At 49.8% G+C, this 23,217-nt stretch overlaps 1 protein-coding gene across 4 annotated transcripts in view; it reads left to right on the top strand.

The window, feature by feature from the left end:
- Positions 1-8,625: 8,625 nt before the first annotated feature.
- The window catches only part of PLEKHM2 (pleckstrin homology and RUN domain containing M2), a 37,420-nt gene continuing 22,828 nt past the window's right edge, over positions 8,626-23,217 (top strand). For 2 of the 4 annotated variants that reach the window (XM_022598382.3, XM_022598381.3), the window contains exon 1: positions 8,628-8,917. In XM_022598382.3, the coding sequence (XP_022454090.2) occupies positions 8,858-8,917 (60 nt within the window). In that variant the 5' untranslated portion in view covers positions 8,628-8,857. Of the gene's footprint in view, positions 8,918-14,098; positions 14,233-23,217 lie in introns of all 4 variants that reach the window. The other 2 variants (XM_089900654.1, XM_089900664.1) reach the window with 2 other exon arrangements.

The raw sequence follows: 23,217 nt of genomic DNA, 5'->3' as shown, positions 1-23,217 counted from the left end.
GCACTTGGTGACTGCACAAACAGTGGATGCACAGCAATAGAAACAACACTGGTGACAGGGTATTGTTATTCAGACTAGTCTCTAGAGCTAGGCTGCTCGGGTTTGAATTCCAGCTTTGCCACTTGCTAGCTGTGTGACTTTGGGTAACTTGCCTAAACTTTCTGTACCTCAGTTTCCCTGTCTATAAAATGGGGGACTTTTGGGGTGGTCATAGGGGTTTGTGAGTAAGTTGGAAACACCCTGGGATGTTAACTAGTGTGGAGTTACTGCTTTGTGCATGAGTTTGTGCTGTGGGGCCTTTATTTGAAAGGATTTCCAGTGTACATGGATCAGCTTGTATATACAGGGAGTAGTTTGAACAAATCCCCCCGTGTTCTGTTATCTTTCCTTGCCTTTATAAAAAGAATGCTGAGAGTAAAGCCTACTTCTAGTTGGAGGTAAGAAGTACTAATTATTTTGCCATTGTTCAGATCTCAGTCTTTTGATAATCAGTTCACTTGAAATGAGATTTCTAGTACTTGATAGAGTGGTAGGAAATTGTGAGACATTAGTTATCGGTGGAAAGAATTCCGGGTCCTTGGCACAGAGAAAGGGGAATTCACTGCATCTTTATTTAAAGAAAAAAAAAAAGGTTTAAAAAGTATCAGGGAAATAAATGCATTGGGGGATTTATGGCAGGAATCTATGTATCTACAGCTTGGAGGAGGAAAATTTAAGAAAAGGGTAGGATATACATTTAAAAATAGAAATACAGAGAAATGGGAAAAAAGAGTTCAAAAAAGAACATAGTTCTAAATTTCAGAATGTGAATTAGGCAAAACATTGCCATGTTACATAAAAGCGCTAAACTGTCACCAGATACTGCTTCCCTGTTCAGAACTATTAGTGTTCTAATGGGATTAACCAACCAACTATACCAGTCCTTATCTATGGATTTTTGTCCTTAAAAAAAAAAAAAAAATTAGGGCTAGGGTGGCTTGGTTCCTCCTAGACAATTACTAAAAGCCAACATTTTCCCTGTTCGACTGCAGATACCTGAAGTTGAAGTTCCCTGAGCCAGAAATACTTCCCTGCCCCAACCTGCTCCTCTGTGTCTTTCCCTAAGAAGTAAATGGCAACTTCACCCTTCCAGTTGTTCACTCAAATGTTGACTTCTTTCTTTCACGACTACGTCAACCCATCCTAAATCCTGCTGGCTCCACTTCAAAATATATTCGAAATCTGATCCTTTCTAGAACCGTGGTCAAGGCACCATCACCTCTTACCTGGGTTATCGCATTAAGTCTCCTGCCCTTGTCTACATGATGTTCTAAGCACAACAGCCAGCATGATTCTGTTAAATCCGATCACACCTCTCCTTAAAACCCCTCAATGGGCCCCCATCTCACTCAGGGTGAAAGCCAAAGCCCTTATAATGCCTCCAAGGCCCCTGTGTACCTCTCTGCCTTCACCTGCCTGCCTCCCCCTCACTCGCTCAGCCACCCGAAACTCCATATTCCTCGAGTTCGCCGTGCTCTCTCTCTTCAGGGCCTTTGTATTTGCTCTTTCCTTGGTCTGGAATGTTCTTTTCCCGCGAACAGCTTCATGGGTTTTTCTTTCACTTCCTTTAGGTCTTTACTCAAATACCACCTCAGTAAGGCCTTCTCTGTCTACTTTATCTTGTCACTTTCCTTCATTTTTCTGCTTAACACCTACACTACCTGCCGTACTCTGCATTTCAGTTCTGTCTCATTATCTTTCTCCCCCATTAAAATGTAAGCTCCATTCGAGCAGGGATCTGTCTCCTTTTCACTGCTATCTCCCAGTGCTTAGAACTTTGCCTTGTGCATAGTAGGCCCTCAGATACGTATTGAAGTAATAAATCTGTAAACAGCGTCATGCTTCCACAGTTTATCATCTCAAAGGCCCATAAGTAGAGTGACAAACTGCCTGAAACCCAGCCAGGTCACTGAGGTCAGTTTTCAGGTTTAGGGATTCTAGCCCAGGATGACTGTTGACCTTGAGTTTAACGTGGATTTTAAAAGACAGATGACAAAGAATTCCCTGGCTATCCAGTGGTTAAGACTCGGCACTACTGCCGTGGGCCTGGGTTCAGTCACTGGTCGGAGAATTAAGATCCCACAAGCTGTGTGGTGCGGCCAAAAAATAATTTTTTTTAATAAAAAATTTTTAAAAGGTGGATGACATTCTGAGGTTAGTAAGTTTGCAGGCTTCCATGTGAGCTAGTACTTTTTATCAGACCCACATCTAAGACTAATCTGGACATTGGCAAACAGCACCTCTCTGCTAACGGTTATACAGACTTGGGCCGTAATTCCTCATCCATTGTCTTCCTAGAATAGAAAAGGCCCAAATCAGATGTAAAGAGAAGCAGCCTTATATTTGGCTCTAGTTCTCTTTCTGTGCTTTTACTTCTAAGCCCTGCTAAAAATTTTCCTGCATCCCTATTGAATTAAAAATTAAATCAAGGACTTCCCTGGTGGCACAGTGGTTAAGAATCCGCCTGCCAATGCAGGGGACACGGGTTCGAGCCCTGGTCCAGGAAGATCCTACATGCAGCGGAGCAACTAAGCCCGTGTGCCACAACTACTAAGCCTGTGCTCTGGAGCCTGTGAGCCACAACTACTGAGCCCACACACCGCAACTACTGAAGCCCGCGCGCCTAGAGCCCGTACTCCGCAGTAAGAGAAGCCATCGCGATGAGAAGCCCACGCACCGCAAAGTAGCCCCCACTCGTCACAACTAGAGAAAGCCCGCTGCAGCAACAAAGACCCAACACAACCAATAAATAAATAAATTTATAAGAAAAAACTTAAGATACTACTCAATAAACATTGAGTATCATGTGCCGGACACTGAGTTGGTGCTGTGAATGCAGCATTGCATGAACTAAGCAAAGGTGCATATTCCCATGAAGCTTATGTTCTAACAGTCTCTTTGAAGACTGACAACAGACAAGAAAATGCAGATAGCAATACATTCTACAATGAAAATGTAGTAGGTCGGTGTGCTGTAAGGGATTAGAGGCTACTTAAATATGGAGTAATGAAGGAGAAAGGTCTTCTGAGAAGCTAACATTTAAACTGAGACCTGGCTGGGTAGGCTCCTGCCAGGTAAGGATTTGGGGTGCACTGTGTTAGGCTAGGCTGAGGGAACAAAGAGGCCAAAATTTTCAATAATTTTTTACAGAGCTTTTATCTTGCCTATGCTATGTAGTCCAAGACAGGTGTTGCACTGGTTTAACAGTCCAGCCTGGAAGTGCATCACTTTATGTCTGTTCACATGCCATTGGCGAGAACGTGATAAGGTAGCCAGGCCTGCTGCAAAGAAGGCTGGGAAATACAGTCTAGCACTGCCTGGCTACAGTGCTGTCACTGTGGAGCGAGCAGATTTTGGTGAACGGCTAGAGGCTTCTGCCGCCCTGGGGAAGAGCTTTCCCAGCAGAGGCCCTCAGATGTGAACACACAATCTTGTTTAAGAAACAGAAGGTTGGTGGGAGCTGGCACACACCAGCGGACAGATTAGGAGATGAGTCAGGCGGAGAGGCTGAACCAGATCAGCTCTGGCCTCGGAGGCCAGAGAAGAGTTTGAATGTCATTCCAAATGCTCTGACAGGAAGCTGTTGGAACCTTTGAAGCAGGGAGGTTGAATGATATCCCAATTTTCACCAACCCATCTTGCTGGCTGGACAATAAGGAGGAAGGAACTGGATGTTCAACATTTTTTTTTTTTTTGGCCGTGCCTCATGTCTTGAGGGATCTTTGTTCCCCGACCAGGGATAAAAGCCAGGCCCATGGCAGTGAAAGCACTGAGTCCTAACCACTGGCCCACCAGGGAGTTCCCAGATGTTCAACATTTTAAAATAAAATCCCCTAGATTAAAGCTGCCTTGTTTTGGTTTCCACAGTCCTGGAGTTACAGATTGTTGGCACTTGCAGGTGCCGGAGTTAAGGTGTGGGAACCTGGACCATTGCTGTTTTGTACAATCAGCCCCTCCTCCCTCCCCTTCTCAGATGGAGAGCAGCTTCACAAGGCTGACGGCCAAGGAAATATTTACTCCCTCCTCTGGAACTATAAATATATTTGCCTTGAGTTGGGGAGAGGGGAGGAATTAGTCTCTTAAACCATCCTCCACTTCCAATTATCTTTTTCTTTTTTTCTTTTTTTTTTTGGCTGCGTTGGGTCTTTGTTGCTGCGCGTGGGCTTTTTCTAGTTGTGGCTAGTGGGGGCTAGTCTTCATTGCTGTGCACGGGCTTCTCATTGTGGTGGCTTGTCTGTTGCAGAGCACGGGCTCTAGGCACGTGGGCTTCAGTAGTGGCAGCACTAGGGTTCAGTAGTTGTGGCTCGCGGGCTCTAGAGCACAAGTTCAGTAGTTAGGGTGCATGGCCTTAGTTGCTCCGCGGCATGTGGGATCTTCCCGGACCACGGATCGAACCTGTGTCCCCTACATTGGCAGGTGGATTCTTAACCACCGCGCCACCAGGGAAGTCCTCCAATTATCTTTTAAGAGGAAGTTGTCGGAATTTTTTCTTATTTTTTTCCTCTCTGTGGCAGTACACACCTTTGGAAAGAAGAGTAGAGGCGACCTGGTGGGCCAGGTCTGTGGTAGTTTTACGACCTCACCTGCCTTCCCTACTTCTTCCTTCATCTGACGGTGTTCAGCCGTAGGAGACTTAGGTGTGGACAATATTTTTTTAAAAAAAGAAAGATCATTTTTCCTGTGTCACTGGTTTGGAAACTAAGACAGATTTGTCCGAGACCCTAGAGTGACTCAGTCGAGGCTCTTGTTGCCTCAGAGTCTCATGCACTTTCCACATGATCAGCAAAGTCTTGTGCAATAAATGAATAGGTTTCAATTTTGAACTTAATGACTCGCAATACCCAGACTGATGGGCACTCTGTTTTTTTCTCTTTCTTTTTCTTGTTTATTTATTTATTTATTTAATTTTTGTCTGTGTTGGTTCTTTGGTGCTGCACGCAGGCTTTCTCTAGTTGCGGTGAGTGGGGGCTACTCTTTGTTGCGGTGCTCGGGCTTCTCACTGCGGTGGCTTCTCTTGTTTCAGAGCACGGGCTCTAGGTTCGCGGGCTTCAGTAGTTGCAGCACGCAGGCTCAGTAGTTGTGGCTCGCGGGCTCTAGAGTGCAGGCTCAGTAGTTGCGGCGCACAGGCTTCGTTGCTCCACGGCATGTGAGATCTTCCCGGACCAGGGCTCGATCCCGTGTCCCCTGCATTGGCAGGCGGATTCTTAACCACTGCACCACCAGGGAAGCCCCGTCCTTTTCTTATTTTTGATAGGCGGGGATGGATTCCATATTTGAGCTCTGGGCCTGGGGCAGTTATCTGCACATGAAAACACACACTGGGCCCCCTCCCCTTCCCTGCAAGAAGTCTCGTGAGACTAAAATATACCTCACTTCTCCCACCCACTCACATACCTATGCAAACCTTAGGAATCTGCTAGGTAGTGAGACCATAAGTTCCTCCTGAATGTTGTAAAAAGTTGAATCTGACCATCCCCCAATGCGTGAAGATAGAAACAACATGGCAGAAATGCCACCATCTTGCATCACACCTGTTAATCACAAGTGATAATAACACCTGTTGAAGCTGTCTTGTGCGCAAGCCATTTATAGGACGGTGGTGACCAGCAGAAGATGCTGCCCAGAAGATGGCTTGCTATTAACAGCAGGGAGGAACTGCGAAGCTAGTTTGTTCCACTTTGGGTTGAATGGATTCTCAGAAGCTGGAGTTGCATCAGATAAGTTGGGGCCTGTAGGCACCCTGTCTGGGTGGAGTGGGAAGGGAGTGCATCAAAGCTGGTCATTCAAGCTGGCTTTCCTCCTGCTTGCCACAAACACCTTTGGACACCAGGCTATTTCTTTCCGAATTCAAAGTAACGTGTCCTTTGCCTTCAGCCTTTTCTCTACCTGTCCAGTGACTGCAGCCTCAATCCCCACCTGTCCTTCTGCCCTCTGCCTGGCTCCACAGAGGCTGTTATCTCCTATTTTCCTGAACTCAGTAATATTATTATTTTTTTAATTATTTATTTTGGCTGCGCCGGGTCTTATTTGTGGCATGCGGGCTTCTTAGTCGTGGTATGCAGGCTTCTTAGTTGCAGCATGCGGACTTTTAGTTGCAGCATGTGGACTCTTAGTTGTGGCATGCGTGTGGGATCTAGTTCCCTGACCAGGGATTGAACCCGGGCCCCCTGCATTGGGAGCATGGAGTCTTACCCACTGGACCACTAGGGAAGTCCCCTGAACTCAGTATTATTAAGAAAATACCCTGGGGACCTCCCTGGTGGCAAAGTGAATAAGACTCTGCACTCCCAGTGCAGGGGGCCCGGGTTCAATCCCTCATCAGGGAACTAGATCCCACATGCATTCCGCAACTAAGGAGCCCACCTGCCACAACTAAGACCTGGTGCAACCAAATAAATAAATAATTAATTAATTAAAAAAAAAAAAAAAGAAAATACCCTGGGTTTAGGGATTTTACTTCTTTCCCTAAAGAGTTAGACCAAGTCCCTCTAGGGTTACCTCTTAGAATAGTACGAAGAAATGTAAAGGGATCCTTGGCTCAGAAAAGGGTACATATTGTTTCTGGGCTCCACAATTTGCTGTATGATTTTAGGCAAATTACCCTCACCCCTCAGTTTATCCATGGGTACAAGAATTGTTATTTGAGTGTTTTTTTAAATATTTATTTATCTATTTATTTATTTGACTGAGCCGGCTCTTTAGTTATGGCATGTGGGCTCTTAGTTGCAGCATGTGGGATCTAGTTCCCTGACCAGGGATTGAACCCAGGGCCCCTGCATTGGGAGCATGGAGTCTTAACCAATGGACCAGCAGGGAAGTCCCAAGAATTGTTATTTGAGGATACATGAGACAAATGTATGGAAAGCACTTAGTTCAGTTCATGGCATATAGTCAATACTCAACACATCATTATCATCGTCGTTGGTACTAAGAACTCTTGCCCTTGATCCTGGTCCTGGGTGGTAATAGAATGCAGCAATCTGTTTCTCCTTCCTTTTCCTGACACATACTTTTGTCCCCTTATCCAGTCACATAAAAACAAAAAATATCTACTACCATCTTGGGTCTTTCCTGGGAAACTGAGGGATGGGGAGGTATCTTTCTGGTGTGTATAGGGTGGAGTCCATCTAGGATAAGGTGTACAATCGGTGTTTCAGATCGGTGCTGGGGTGACTGGGTTTTGGAGGCTGAGGGAAGGGTAGCCTGAGCAGAGGAGAGGAGAAACTGGGGAGCTATAGCTGAGAATTGGGGTATCTTGTTTTTTAATAAATTTTATTTATTTACGGCTGCATTGAGTCTTTGTTGCTGTGCATGGGCTTTCTCTAGTTGCGAAGAGCGGGGGCACCTCTTCATTGCGGACCACAGGCTCTAGGCACGTGGGCTTCAGTAGTTGCAGTGCGTGGGCTTCTCACTGCAGTGTTTTTTCTTGTTGCTGAGCACGGGCTCTAGGCACATGGGCTTCAGTAGTTGTGGCACGTGGGCTCAGTAGTTGTGGTGCACGGGCTTAGTTGCTCTGCAGCATGTGGGATCTTCCCCTGCCAGGGCTCAAACCCGTGTCCCTTGCATTGGCAGGTGGATTCTTAACCACTACACCACCAGGGAAGCCCAGAATTGGGGTATCTTAAGAATAAAAAGGATGACGATCATTTTACAATATATACATATATTGAATCATGTCACGCACCTGAAACTAATATGTTGTATGACTATATCTCAACTTTTAAAAAGCGGAAAAAAAGAAATACAATGATATATATTGACAAAAAAAAAAAAAGGAATAGAAAGGAGGGACTAATGGATGTATCAGGAATATACTTATTTGGGAACCAAATGAGTAAGTGAGCCAGGTAGGAGACTGAGAACCTTAAGTATAAGTGGCTGCAAAACATGGTGAAACTTGGGAAGAGTGCTGTGTGGGGAGAAGGGGAATTGTTACGGTGGGTTTCAGGGCTGAGGCAGTGGGGGGCCCTCAGGATATGTGGACCAGCTTTAGAAGTGGGATCAGGGTGAGAATTGGCAGAGGCATCAGGACCGAAGATGAAGGTGAGGCGAAGAGGGTGTGTTTTGGAGGTGGGGAGGGGTACCGAGGACCCAGAGTGGCCTGAAAGTTTGGGACCGGGAGGTGAGGGTGGGGAACCGAGGAGTGGAGTGACCGGGTCCTCTGGGCTGGTGAGGGCCAGGCTGGCCGGTGGGGACCAGTCGGCCGGGGTCTGTGGGCAGCTCCGGGAGGGAGTCTCTGCGCTGCCAGAAGCCAAGGGGCCTGAGAGCCGGAGTCTGAGCATTGAGGGCTCTCGGGAACCTCGGGGCTAAGGAAGGGGACGCTACCGATGGAGTCTGGGCCGTGGGGGTCTCCGGGAGGCGAGGTGTCCAGATCCCTGGGGTCCGAGGGGGCCTCCGGGGGCCCGGAGCGGAGCGGAGCGGAGGAGGGCCTCCAGGGTCTCTAAGAAAGGCCGGGGGACCTGGGTCTGAGGGCCGACGGCGTCTCCGGTGTCCCGGCTCTACGGGCGCGGGCGCGGGCGCGGCGCCGGCGTCCCAGCCCGACCGCCGGCCTTGGCGCCGCCCCGCCTGACATCAGTTCCTGCAGCCGCCGCCGCGCACAGCCCGTGGCCTCCTACCCCGCCGGCCGCGCTCCGGAGCCGCTGGGCCGCGGCGGAGCGAGGGGCCGGGCGAGGCGAGGGCCGGGCGGTGGGCGCCGGGCCCCGCGGCCGGCACGACGGAGCCCCCGTACGGCCGGCGGCAGCGGTTGCTGGCGGCCCCGGGGCCCCGGCGCGGGAAGCGGCGGCGGCGGGGCGGCGGCGGCGGCGGCGGCGGCGGCGCCATGGAGCCGCGGGAGGTGAAGGACCGAATCCTGGAGAACATCTCGCTGTCGGTGAAGAAGGTGAGCGCGGCCTTCCCTCCCCGGCCCGGGCCCTGAGGTCAACCGGCCCGCCCTGTCCGGGCCCCCGACCCCATCCAGCGCCCCCTTCTTCCCCCTGGTCGTTCGCGCGGGCCGGGGTCCCTCCTGTCACCGGGGCTCGGGACACCGCCCTCACCCTCCGCGACCCCGAGGACGAGGAGCCGCCGGGAGCCCCGGGATTTTGGAGAGGAAGCCCGGCGGCTCACGTGAGCGCCGCTGCCTCCGAGCTATTTTTAAAAAACAAAGTTGAGGTCAGCATCCTGGGAGCTTCTACAAGCCAGGCCTGGGGGCCCTGAGTCACTTAGAGGGGCCGCCACCCGCCAGGACCCCCCACTCTGGGGGTAGCAGCAGAAAAGCTCTGGGAGGGCCCCACCTGCAGAGCATCCCTGGGCGGCGTCGCTGCATCCTCGATCTCCCCTGTGTTTGCCTCTCGGGAGTGGCAGTCTGGGTGAAGGCCCGTGATAAGCAGCTTCCAGTCTTCCCAGTTCTGGGTGATACTGCCTCTGGTCTTGGGAAGTTCCTTGAAAAATCTTGCCCAAGGATGGCAGTTTTGAAGAGGCTTATTTCAGAGCTTTGATTGAGAACCTAAAGCACCTTGCATTTTGGACAGTGACCTGTGGAACATGGTGACACTACGGTGTATGGGGCTCCTTGCAGTAGAGATCATGTCCCAGTTCCAGGTAGAGAAAAACTATGACCTATTAAGGGCGTGTAACTAGATGTGTGAAGGAGTCAGCTTATCTGAGGAAGGGTCCCAGATAAGGGACAAAAGGTAGAATTCATATTCACTTAAAACCAAACCAGAATTGATAATCATTTGAGGAATATTGTTGGAATGTTTTCCTAATTTGAACTCCTAGTTCACCTGATAGTCGCAGAAACTGTGAGATGGTGGTGGAGGCAGGGATGACTTGATGGGTAGGAGGAGGCTCATCAGATTGGTTTAATTACTTCAACAGACCAAAATGAAGAGAATTCATTAAATCAACCCTTAAATTTGTTTTTTTAAAATATTTATTTATTTATTTTGGCTGCGCCGGGTCCCAGTTGCGGCACGCAGGATCTTCCTTGCAGCATGTGGACTCCTTAGTTGCGGCATGCATGCGGGATCTAGTACCCAACCAGGGATCGAACCCGAGCCCCCCCTGCATTGGAAGTGTGGAATTCTACCCACTGGACCACCAGGGAAGTCCCAAATCAAACCCTGTATTTAAGTAACCATGTTTTGGTTCGAGCCCTGGTGTGGAAAGATCCCACATGCTGCGGCGCAACTAGACCCATGAGCCACAACTACTGAGCCTGCGCGTCTGCAGCCTGTGCTCAGCAACAAGAGAGGCCGCGATAGTGAGAGGCCCGCGCACCGCGATGAAGAGTGGCCCCCCCGCTTCCCGCAACTAGAGAAAGCCCTCGCACAGAAACGAAGACCCAACACAGCCAAAAATTAATTAATTAATTAATTAATTAATAACCGTGTTCTCCCCCCACTTAAATTCCTCAAAAACAACATAGGCAAGCAATTTTACCTTTCATAAAGATCAGTGTAGCATACAAAGAAAAGTCGATTCAAAATGTGCTCTTACTAAAATGTTCCTCTAAAAGTACAACTAAAAGCAACATTGCAAACATCCAACAAAAGTTTTATTTAGTTTTCCTGAGCTTTGCTAATGCAATGGGGTATTATTTTTGCTTACTCAAGGAGTGTAGGATGAGCAAATGGTTTGTTTAAAAGCAATCCAGGGACTTCCCTGGTGGTGCAGTGGTTAAGAATCTGCCTGCCAATGCAGGGGACATGGGTTCGAGCCCTGGTCCGGGAAGATCCCACATGCCACGGGGCAACTAAGCCCGTGCGCCACAACTACTGAGGCTGAGATCTAGAGGCTATGAGCCACAACTACTGAGCCCACATGCCACAACTACTGAAGCCCACACGCCTAGAGCCTGTGCTCCTCAACAAGAGAAGCCACTGCAACGAGAAGCCCGCGCACCGCAACGAAGAGTAGCCACTGCTCGCCGCAGCTAGAGAAAGCCCGCGCACAGCAACAAAGACCCAACGCAGCCAAAAAAAATAGATAAATAAATTTTAAAAATAAATACATAAATAAAAAAGCAATCCATCTTTGGTAATGGAAGACAAAGGAAGACTGCTGACCTTTCTAATCTAATCTGGGTTGGTTATGGCTTCATGTAGGCCTCGTGTTTTATCTTTAGATTTCCAACTTATAAATAAATGGGGAAAGTCCTGGTAGAAAGGGGGTGGACATGTGTGTAAGGCAGAGAGCCACTCTGTGAACCAGCCTGCCATTTATGAAGGAGTTGGGTGTGCTTGACAAGACGCTTATCATTGGATGCGTTTGGACAAGCGAGGGTGAATCAGAAGGTATGTCGCACACTAGAAGCTGGAAACCCATCCGCGGGTGAATCACAACAAGAGGCGTGACTAGCATCGTGGATAAGAACATGGGTTCTGGAGTCTGGTGGCCTGGATAGAATCCCTGCCCTGCCAATGAATAACCCTGTAACCTTGGGTAGGTTCCTTACCCTCTCCATGCCTCAGTTTTCTCATCTGTAAAGCAGGGATGAAATTAGTGCTGTTGTGAAGATTTGATGAGAGTATGTATGTACAGGGGTTAGCCTGGTGCTTAACCCAGTCTTAATAAGCTGTCTTAGTCTGTCTGGGCTGCTGTAACAGACCACGATAGGCTGGGTGGCTTATAAACAAATACATTTATTTGTCACAGTTCTGGAGGCTGGAAGCCTGAAAACACTGAGTCCCAGCATGGTCGGGTTCTGGTGAGGGCTCTGTTTGGGGCTGGGTTGCAGACTGCTGACTTCTCCCTGTGTCCTTACATGGGGGGGTGGGGGGAGGGAGCTCTCCTGGGTCTCTTTTTTTTTTTTTCCTGGGTCTCTTTTATAAGAGAATTAATCCCATTCATTAGGGCTCCACCCTCATGACATAATCACCTCCCAAAGGCCCCACCTCCTAACACCATCACATTGGGGGTTAGGATTTCAACCTATGAACCTGTAGGGGGACACAGACATTCTGTCTATAGCATAAGTGGTCGCTTTTTCTGTTTGTGGTAGAGCCAGTTCCTCCCTTTCACAAGGTCTGAAGATGGCTAAACGACCTTACCACCTAGACATTGCTAATTGGCCTTGTTACCCACTTCCTTTGTATGTTGCGTTTCAGAGAACTATTTTATGATTCTGGCATATGAAGGGCATTTGGTTTTCTGAGTCAGAGTATCTGCTTCTAATAGGAATCGGTTCAGCTACAGCAGTAGGCATTGAGGGCTAGCCGTCTTGGGGTCGTATTTGACCTTGAACACCAACCCCTCCTAAATTTGTTATATGGCACCTTAAGAGTTGCTTCGCCTTTTTTGTCCATCCTACCGCTAGTAAAATGGTCTAACCGATCCTTTTATAAGGACGTTGCATGAAGAAAATGAGGTGTGATTTCTGCAAAAAAAAAAAAGATCCATGTGTATTAGCTATGTTTGCAAAGGGTATTTGAGAACTTTTTATTGAAATAAAATATACCTACAGAAAATAGCATATACCTACAGAAAATAAAATATACCTACACTCCTAGATGTAGAGCTGAGTGAGTTCTCACAAAGTGAGCACATCCACATATCCAGCACCTAGAGCCAGAAACGAACACAGCCATCATCCCAGAAACTACACCCCCAAGTGCAGCCACTGTTCCTAAGCAGTGTTGTTGAGTTCAGCTATTTTCACACCTAGATTCTGTGACGCTGAACATGCCCTGTAACACCAGTGCAGTAGCTGATCCAGGGAACCTGTGTTCTGATATGAAGGCAGGATTCTTGGGAGTTAGAGAGAATTGGAGAGTTTAATAGTTAGCACAGTTTAATGATAACAATAAAAGGCAAGTGCCATATGAAACATCCCAGATGCAGACAGTAAAGCTTGTGGTTCCCGATTTGTTAATAGCTAAAGAGAGACGTCCAAGTTAAAGAGTGTTGGCATTTTGAATTGGCATGTGGTTCTGCTAAATAGCATCTTCTCCAGGGGAGGGGAGGCAGTGGGTTTCAGGAGAGTTTTGTTTTGTTTCTGAGGAGCGTGTCTGTTGCATACGCTTGCAATCTGAACAAAGGCTCTGCAGTGGAAGGCAACCTCTGCCCTCCAACAGTTCATATATTGGTTGGAGGGAGGATTTAAAAAGTCACCAAGGCAAGGAGAAGCCTCAGAGAAGGCGAGCTTAACTGAGTCTTGACAAATTGGTAGAATTCAGAGACAGAGAAGAAGTGGGCATTTAAGATAGAAAGTAGGCATTTAACATCCCCAAGGCAGTGGGGACATCCAGGTGGCCTTCTGAGGACACAGAGGAGACAGAGCAGTCTTGGGAGTGTGGAGGGTTCTCTTCGATACGGTTGGAAAGTGCTTTCCATCGAAGCTGTCCAGCACAGTGGATACAGACGCAGGTTACAAATGCAGGATACAAATACAAGTACACAGACCTCGATTTGGGTTTGAATTTTGGGTTTGTCACTGACCATGTTGACCCTGGCAAATCACTGTACCTCAATTAGCCTCAGCAGTCAGAACCTACTCATAGTTGTAATGAGAATGAAATTACAGGAGATGACACACTCAGAGCACTGAGTACAAGATCTCATGCATAACAAGGCTTGAATAAGGTATCAGCTACCATTAGCACTTGCAAGTGTATGTGTGAACCCTGCCATTTTCTCTTGTGCAGTTTTCAAAGTCTTACACTACACTTCTCTGTTCCTTCAAGCTCATGGTTTGTCAAGACTTTTTCTTCAAAGACCAGATGGTAAATATTTTCAGCCCATGTGGTCTTCGTTGAAACCATTCAGTCCTGCCCTTGTAGCTCAAAAGCAACCACAGACAATCCATACACGTAGCGGGATTTGGCCCAGAGCTACTTTGTATTTGTGCACAAAAATGTCCTCCCCAGGGTAGGCTAGGGATCGCTTTCAAAGAAGCTGGTGTGAAAAAAAAAAAAGAAGCTGGTGTGATGGCCAGTCCCATAGTCAACGAAATCTCTATTGTCACTGGGTTTTTGCACTATGTCAGGCTTGCGGAATGAATACGGACACTCGTAAATACCACTGGATGTGTGTCTTTCAAAAACATTTACTGATCACCTTCCTTCTGTCCTCACTGTCCTAGGCCCTAAAAGGGTAGAACCCGGCCAAAACCCACAGTCTTCCAAGTGAGATCACACCCCTGGTTTCAGGACTTAATGAAGCTCAGGTTCTTGATGTCTCATCGCAGAAAGAATTCAGTGAGAGCCAAAGTGATAGGTAAGACGTGGATTTATTCAGAGAGAAACACACTCCACAGACAGAGCGTGGGCCATCTCAGAAGGCGAGAAAGGCACCAGGGTGCAGGGTTGTCAGGTTTTATAGGGGTGGGTAATTTCATAGGCTAATGAGTGGGGGGAGTATTCCAGCTATTTTAGGAAGGGGCGGGGATTTCCAGGAATTGGGCCACCGCCCACTTTTGGATCCTTACTGATCTTGGAACTGTCATGGCGCCTGTGGGTGTGTCATTTAGCTTGCTGATGTAAGCATATACTGAGGCTCCGGGTTTGGGGGGCCATCTTGGACCCATTTGGTTCTAATCAGTTTATGTCATGTCCTCGGGCTATGTTATTCTTTCAAAGGTTGTGCCCTGCCCCCTTCCCTCCTGTTTCAGGAGGAGAAAGTGGTAAGTTAGCAGACAAACCAATACAAAGACCTTCATATTGTGATGTGTCCTGAAGGCCTCGGTCAAGAAAAGGTGGTGAGCTGGCAGAGGGTCTGCTGCAGAGGGGGGTGGTCAGAGGAGACTTGCCAAAGAGGTGACATTGCTTCCAGCAAGAGACACTGACTACGATGAGAGAGTGAGACATTAGTCTAGGAAGACGAGGAGTTGTTTTAAAAAATACACAAATAGCTCAGAAGTGTATAAAATGAAAGGTAAGCGACCCCAGTTCTCTGTCTCCTCGGCCCCAATTTGGATCCCCTTAAACAGGGTGAATAGACGTGTATTGATAAAGTAACCCTCCTTGAGAGAATGTTCCTAGGTCGGGACCACCTTCTCTCACATAGGACAACCCAGGTCCCCAGCGCCCTCAGTCTGGGCGGGTTGCCCCACCGGGCTGGGCTCTGAGCGGCCTTCTATTTCTGGCCAGGCATACCCTGCGTTGAGCAGGGGTCTCCCGATCGGGGTCTGCTGACGCTGGTCTAAGAGCTGCAGCTGCTCAGCCTCGCCTGGCAGTGCAGCTGAAACGGCTGGGTCCGGTGGTGGGCTCTTTGCCCCCGTTTTTCCACTCCACCAGAGAGGTTAGATCTGCCAGTACATTAAAAATGAGCTAGGGCAGCTCTTTCCCAGAGGGGGCCTGGTAGTTAGATCTATGTGGGAATTACACTGACCATTTGATTTCAATCAATAGTTTTGTTCTCTTGGCTTCATGGAAAAACTCTTAAGAGTTTTTAAATCTTAAGCGTTCTGAAAACCCCTGATGACCTGAGTCACCTGGGCAAAGAGCTCGATAAAATAGTAAGTATCCACACACACATTTTATAAACAGAAGTGCTAAGGGCTCCCCCTCCCCTGCCCAAGTCCTGAGGTTGGCAGTAGCTCTCTGCTCCTCTCCGCTCTCACATCACGGAGGCTACCTAGAGAGGGATGAGTGGTTCCAAGCAGGAACCACTTAGGTGTGCCCCTGACCCCCCGAGTGACCCCACCCAGGCCCAGCTTGAGACGCTAGTGGAGAAGCGGTCACTGGTTTTTCTGAGCCCTGCCTGAGTTTTACTCTGGTTCTCCTTTTGCAAGATTCTTCTCTGATGTTAGGGCTCTGTTTGCAGGCTGGTGACATTGTGGTCCTTTCCACCCCATCACAGGACACCCCGGGCCCTCTCTTTCTCCTCCGTGCCTTGGCTCTAGCATCAGGCTCATCCACCTCGAAAGGCCCCGTTTGATGACTGGAGGCCAGGCAGAAACAGGTCTGCATCAGGCAGCGGCAGCTCCGTTCAGTCGCGGTGGGCCCCAGCCGTCTGTGTAATCACAGTGGACACACGGAGTTTCGGAGGGAGCAGTGGCGATTCCTGTGGGTCCCCCTCAAAGCTCATCCGGCTGGAGCCCGTTGGGAAAAGAAATTTCCTGGCAAGATTGAAATGCTGCCGATGGCTGACAGAAACGTCAGGCCTAAAAGCTAATGCTGAATGAGGGTGGAGTGGTCAAGACATTTCCACGTGGAAAGAAAGGAGCTGGTATTCTGGGTGCGAGCATTGTGGAAGGAGAAAGCTGGCGTTTGTAGGTGCTGGGGGGGCTCTGGGTGGGTCATTCTCCCCCCTCGAGTCTTCAGTGCTCATCTCTGGCATCAGGATTTGCCACCATGGCAAGGAGAGTGTGGTGCCACTGAGGCTGGCAGTGCCCTTATGTCCAAGGAAAGCAACAGGCCTTTTCCCCCTTTGATAAAAAGCTCTCCCGGGGGCTTCCCTGGTGGTGCAGTGGTTGAGAGTCTGCCTGCCAATGCAGGGGACATGGGTTTGAGCCCTGGTCTGGGGGGATCCCACATGCCGTGGAGCAACTAGGCCTGTGAGCCACAACTACTGAGCCTGTGCGTCTGGAGCTTGTGCTCCGCAACAGGAGAGGCCGCGATAGTGAGAGGCCTGTGCACCGTGATGAAGAGTGGCCCCCGCTTGCCGCAACTGGAGAAAGCCCTCGCACAGAAACGAAGACCCAACACAGCCAAAAATAAATAAAATAAATTAAAAAAAAAAAAAAGTTCTCCCGGGTGACCTCAATGCTGATGGAGCAGGGACCCCCCCCCCCCCCACCGCCCCGGTACAAGGCGAAGTAAGCGACCCTGGGCCCAGAGCTCTCCTCCCTGGGGCAGGTTTGGGTGACCATTCCTTTCCAGCCCTGTCCTCCTCCTCATTGCTGCTTGCTTGATGTCTCGATGTCCTAGAACTTCCATTTGAGCCAGGGGAAGAAGGACAGTTTCTGGGAGAGTCCATTTGGCTGGAGCTGAGAGTTTAGGTCATTGATCTGTTGGTTGTTATGACTACCTAGGGTTCCAAGAGCATCTCCTCTGTCTTTCTAGCAAAGCAACTGGTTCTTCCACAGAGACATTCTCCCATCTTATGTATTTGTAATTCATCTTTATTCCTTTTGCTTCTAAGTAGTCACAAACATTATAGAAATGTATAAGGAAGAAAGGGGTCCTTTCCTATAATCGCCCCTCCTCCCTGGCTATCTGTACTTAAGAGTTAGAACTAAAAGAGTCTAAGAAACCCAGTAACATGTAAGAGCAAGGGAAGGGCTAATGTAGACTTGAAATCCACACTTAATTTTTGAAAGTAGTCAACTTCTGTTCACACTTCACCCTAAGTTCTTTATTTTTGGTGTTACAGACTACTGAGGCGTGAAATGTCCAGACACGCTAACAGGAAGGGGAGTGATCATAGCAGAATCCGTACATTTAATGCATTCACCACCTGCTGTTCACACACACTTCCTCAGTCAGGCTCACAACAGACTTGCAGGATGGATCAGGATCCCTGTTTAATACATGAGGGAAGCGAGGTTTAGAAAAGTAACTCGCCCAAGATTCTAACCCTAATAAGGGGCAGGTCTGGACTTGAACCATGTTTCTCGCTCTAGCTCTTTCCATTCGTCTGAGCCTTTTCCGTCTCCATCATGTCTGTCTTGAAATTATAACAGATAATCCATCCCCACAGGTCAGTCTTGTGGGCCAGTCTGCTATAAAACCACCCGTTCATTTTACAAATGGGTGTCTGTGTTGTGCTGGGCCCCCTTCCAGTCACTAGGAATCAGCAGTGAACAGAGCCCACCAAGCCCCTGCCCCCTGGGGGCTGACACTCTAGAAGACAGACCAGCGTTAAACAAATCACAGCGGATGGGGCGTGTGCCCTGCCCCAGGCCCTCCCACGTGTCCTTCAGGAACCTATCCATGGTGCTCTCGGCACACTTCCTGACCCTGTATTTACCTTCAGCCTCCAAAGTCTCTGACTGTCTCACCTCTCAACCTAAGTCGTGATTTAGACAGTGACTGGATGGCCATTTTCCTCAGCAACGGTATGGTTGTCTGGGTGGGGGACATTGCAGGTACGGCGGAGGAAGAGGGAAGTGAAAGATGAACACAGCCAGTGAAGGCTCCCAGGCTTTGGAAGACTGAGTAAAATGAGGCTTTGAAAAACTCCCTCCCTCCTCCCGCCGGTGCTACACACAACACTGAATGTGAGCGCTCAGAAAACAGAGAGCAGGGTCCCTGCCAGCTTCGGCTTCCATCGCAGCGGTACAAGGATGGAGTAGAATCCTGCCTGCGGCGTGTCCTTTCAGGCCATTGGTTGGCTTCTAGGTCTCTGGTGTTTGCCCAGGGACCTCTCGGGAGGGCCTCTTACATTTTCCTCTCCACTCTGAAAGGAGCCCTTGGTCCCTCCATCAGAGGTCAACGCTGTGCTGAGTTCAGAGGCAGAACAATCGTAGTACCTCGGGGCTGGGACATTCCCCTGCCAGGAAGAGGAGCATTTAATTGCTTTTGGAAACCATATTCTGTCAAAGTACCCAGTTACCAAGAGATCTGTGCCCAGCTAGGCTAGTCCCCTCCTGCTGTCATCGTTCCAACACCCCAGAGAAAGCACAAAAAATGAAATCCATGGATAATCCAAGTACCTGCTTTTTTTTTTTTTTCTTTGGGCCGTGCCACACGCGCCTTGTGGGATCCTAGTTCCCTGACCAGGGTTTGAACCCGGGTCCCCTGCAGTGGAAGCACGGAGTCCCAACCGCTGGACCGCCAGGGAATTCCCAAGTACCTGCTTTTTTCATCTTTTCCCTAGTATATCTTTCAGCAGAGCTAGGCAGAGAGCCTGCCAACTCCAGCAAAGGGGCTAATGAGCAGTGATTTGGGAGGTGGGAAAGAAAGCTGTATAATTGGGTGTATTTAGTGGCAAATGAATGGTTAAGAAGCGTTGATTTCACCCAACTTGCTTCAGGAACAATGCAGGCCCATGGTAAACAAACAGCACACCCTTTATGGCAACCCTACATGGGGTGGTGCCAGTCAGTCCCAGGATGCCACCAGCCTGGGCACAAGCCTTTCCCGGGCAGGGGCATTGGCTGCAGGACTGTGTTTTTCATGCCCACCGAGAAACCAGGCCTGTCGTTTCTGAATGGCAGGATCTCTGACTGGTTCTTGTGCAGAGGTGATGCCTGGGTTCTCTAGTTCTATAATCGACTATAATTGATTGTCGTTGGGAATGAGCTATTTTCCAGGCTAAGGTAGGGTGGGATCTCAGGTGAGGGATTTTAAAATGAGGAGAATGAGTCAGAAACATTGCGGTTGCCTGGGGTTGGTGGAGCCTTGGACACCCAGTGGGCCTTAGCTTCTGTGGACATTCTCATGTTGTCTAGGAAGGAAGTGGCTGGAACCTTCCCGACGTCGCCCCCCTAAACTCCCAGCTCCCATTCGATAGAGCCCTGGGAGTGGCCCAAGACCCCTACTGCTCTGTCCTCCTCAGTAAGACGCTGGGATGAGCACTTTCCGGATGGTCACAGCAGGTGCCCCTGACCTTCACTTTATCCCCAGGGAGGATGGAAGCAGAAGGGGCTCCAGGAATAGCTACCTCTGTGGTATCTGAGCACACCGGGCCAAGACGCTGCAGTAAAGCAGAAGGACCACTGGACAAAGCCAGGAGGTGCAGGAAGCGTCTTCACTTCCCTGGGCCCCAGCCTCGCAGACCCATGAGATGAGGGTTCTGGCTAAGTGATTATTTTTCTGATTTTCAGTGCATTCAGTAGTTAAAGTTCCATTCACTGAGAGCCTCTCCCTTGCTCACCCTAACTGCCCCCCACACCCTCCTGAATGAGAGGCTCCAGGAGAGGAAGACGGTAAGAGGCCCTCCTGAGAGGTCCCTGCGCAAACACCAGAGACCTGGAAGCCAAGCAACAGCCTGAGAAAACACGCCACACACAGGATTCTACTCCATCCTCGAACCACTGGTGATTTCTAAGGGCTCTTATGCCCTTAGATTCTGAAATTCTTCATCCTGGCCAGCGCCCAGCCTTGTCTTCGATTCCAATGGAGAGTCTTTCCAGAAATGCTGTCGACAGTAGCCTTCCTTTCCTTGGATCATGTAAAGCAGGCATTATTGCTCTTTTTTTAAATTAATTAATTTATTTATTTTTGGCTGCGTTGGGTCTTCGTTGCTACGTGCAGGCTTTCTCTAGTTGCGGCGAGCGGGGGCTACTCTTCGTTGTGGTGTGTGGGCTTCTCATGGTGGTGGCTTCTCTTGTTGCGGAGCACGGGCTCTAGACACGCGGGCTCAGTAGTTGTGGCACTCGGGCTCAGTAGTTGTGGCACACGGGCTTAGTTGCTCCGCGGCATGTGGGATCTTCCTGGACCAGGGCTGGAACCCGTGTCGCCTGCATTGGCAGGCGGATTCTTAACCACTGCGCCACCAGGGAAGTCCCGGCATTATTGTTTTTAAGAAGCTTTGCTAAGATTTAAAAGCCTCCAGCCTGCCTGCCTTATTATTTATTTATTTGTTTACATTTATTTTTGAGAGGAAGGGTGGTGAGTACTGGCCTTCTCTTCAGATCCATGAGAGTCTGTGTCTGAAGCCAATGCAAACTACTGGTGCGGGATCAGGGTGGGGACGTTGATTTGGTGGCCGCACCAACCCTTCTTTAGCCGTGTCTGCCATGGATGAGCCCTCATGGGGTCCCTCTCCCTGGGGGCGTCCAGGCATCCAGGTTTGGGGACATCCTAACCCCAAAAGTAATAAATGGTATCACACAGTTTGACCTCTGCCTGTCCTCGGAGGGTCTGCCTCAGAAAGAAGAGCAAGTGTCTGCTTGAGAGCAGGTGCAGCTTGACCCAGCAGGGGCCCCACGGTGGCTAGAATTCCAAAGGCAAGGTGGGCAGAGACCTCCCACTTCCCGCAGGCCTCGTCCCTCACCCATGCCGCACCCCAGCTGCAGCCGGTGAGAGGCAGCCCGGGGATGAGGTGTCCAAGTGGGTCCTGCAGCTCAGAGTGGCTCCGAGTTTGAGTTGAGCTCGTGTAACCGGGGCCATCGTTGGTTTAATTTGTAAAAGAGGTGCTCTGAGGTCGGCTGGCAGTCCACCTCTCTTCAGCTGGGGTCTTTTCTGCTTTTGGATTTCTACTTCCTAGGCCTGCACTGGGGAGGCTGTTCTAAATACTCTGTCGTCTAAATACATCTGGTCTCCGTGGAGCCAGCAGAGCAGCTGCTGGTACCCGGCGACCTCCTCCCTGAGCAGCGGGAGAGTCTCCTGTGTTCAAGGTCGGTGTCCTCCGCGTGCTGAGCAGGGATGCAGCAGGCCCAGCAGTGAGCCCCTAAGCGGTTGGGCGGCTCACACGGGTGTGTCGCCAGCCTGGGTCTGTCCGGCCTCACAGACTCTCCTGCCTTTGTCGGGGCAGGGATTTTTCTCCGGCTCTGTAAACCTAGGCGTGCGGAGACCCCCACCCCACCCCGCCCGCCCCAGTACAGACGGTGAGCAGAGTGAGATTTCAGATCCCCGGCTGTTTGCTGAGCAGCATCACAGCCTCTTTGGTCTCAGCTGACCCGGGAGGAGGAAAGGAGGGCCCCTGGAACCAGCTCATTTTCACTTGGCCGTTGTTAATCTTTCACAGCTGCCGTGGAGTTACCTATTAGGGACCAATTCTGGAAGGATTTCTTGGTACCGACCATAGAACTAGAAATTGTTTCATGGTTATGCGTCCAGGAGAGAGGCAAGACTGAGAGGGCCTGGCTGTGGCAGCTCCACACAGAGAATGGGACCAGCCCTGATTAAAATGCCCGGAGTCAGGCATTTCTTGGCTTGCGGAAGTGCGCCACCCCCATGTCCCTGCAGCCACGGGGTCTGGCACAGCCTCGTGATGGCCAGTCTTCCCAGAGGGCTCAGCAGGGAGCACCGGCCTCCTGGCCGTGAGAGTGTGGGGTGAGCTGAACCCAGCTCTTCCTGGCCTGGGTGCCCAAGTGCACCCGGAGAACCGGGAACAGGGAGAGAAGAGCAGCTTAGCCAGTCCGGGTGTGGCCTGGGAGCATGACTTGGAGATGAGGCCTGAGTTCAAGGACTCTCAGGAAACCATGGCTTTAAAAACAATTTTTAAAAAAATAAATTTCTTTCTTTATTTTTGGCTGTGTTGGGTCTTCGTTGCTGCGAGCGGGGGCTACTTTTCGTTGAGGTGTGTGGGCATCTCATTGCGGTGGCCTTCAGTAGTTGTGGCTCACAGGCTCTAGAACACAGGCTCAGTAGTCGTGGCTTGCGGGCTCTACAGCGCAGGCTCAGTAGTTGTGGCTCGCGGGCTCTAGGGTGCAGGCTCAGTAGTTGCGGCTCGTGGGCTTAGTTGCTCCACGGCATGTGGGATCTTCCCGGACCAGGGCTCGAGCCCGTGTCCCCTGCATCGACAGGCAGATTCTTAACCAATGCACCACCAGGGAAGCCCTAAAAACAATTTTAAATCTTATTCTCTCTCTCTTCATTCTCAGCGGACCTTGCTTATTGTTTTTTAATTTAAAAAAAAATTTATTTATGTTTGGCTGTGTTGGGTCTTCATTGCTGTGCGCGGGCTTTCTCTAGTTGCGGCGAGCGGGGGGGCTACTCTCCCTTGCGGTGCGTGGGCTTCTCATTGCAGTGGCTTCTCTTGTTGTGGAGCACGGGCTCCAGGTGCACGGACTTCAGTAGTTGTGGCACGTGGGCTCAGTAGTTGTGGCTCATGGGCTCTAGAGCTCAGCCTCAGTAGTTGTGGCGCATGGGCTTAGTTGCTCTGCGGCATGTGGGATCTTCGCAGACCAGGGCTCGAACCCGTCTCCCCTGCATCGACAGGCGGATTCTTAACCACTGCGCCACCAGGGAAGCCCTGCCTTGCTTATTTTTAAATTTTCTTCCCATTAGAATTTTTTCATCCTCCCTCCATCAAGCTCACCAGCCCACCTGGGCTCCCATCTGTGGCCACCCCTACCCTGGGCAGTGGATCCCACCCCGTCTTTCCTGTTCAAGGACTTGGCTCCTTTACTCCACCCCCATTTTCCTGCCACCTTTTTGGCAAAGCTGGTCAAAGGAGTTTTCTGTATTGCTGTCTTCTCTTTCTTCCTTCCTTCCTTCTCCTTTTCTCTCTTCTAACCAAATTTAATAATAATTTTTACCCCGTGTCATCAAACATCTCCCGTTTTCAAGTTCCACTTGCCTCATCAATGTCAGTTTACAAATACCTCATTTGCTTGAAACAGGATCCAAAAAAGCTCTGACTCTCCCT

This window comes from Delphinapterus leucas, chromosome 1 (assembly GCF_059928025.1).
Source record: "Delphinapterus leucas isolate spDelLeu-1000000601 "Yukka" chromosome 1, BTC_Dleu_Yukka2, whole genome shotgun sequence".
NCBI lineage: Eukaryota > Metazoa > Chordata > Mammalia > Artiodactyla > Monodontidae > Delphinapterus > Delphinapterus leucas.
The sequence above is the reverse complement of the archived record's forward strand: the minus strand, read 5'-3'. Positions and strand labels throughout refer to the sequence as shown.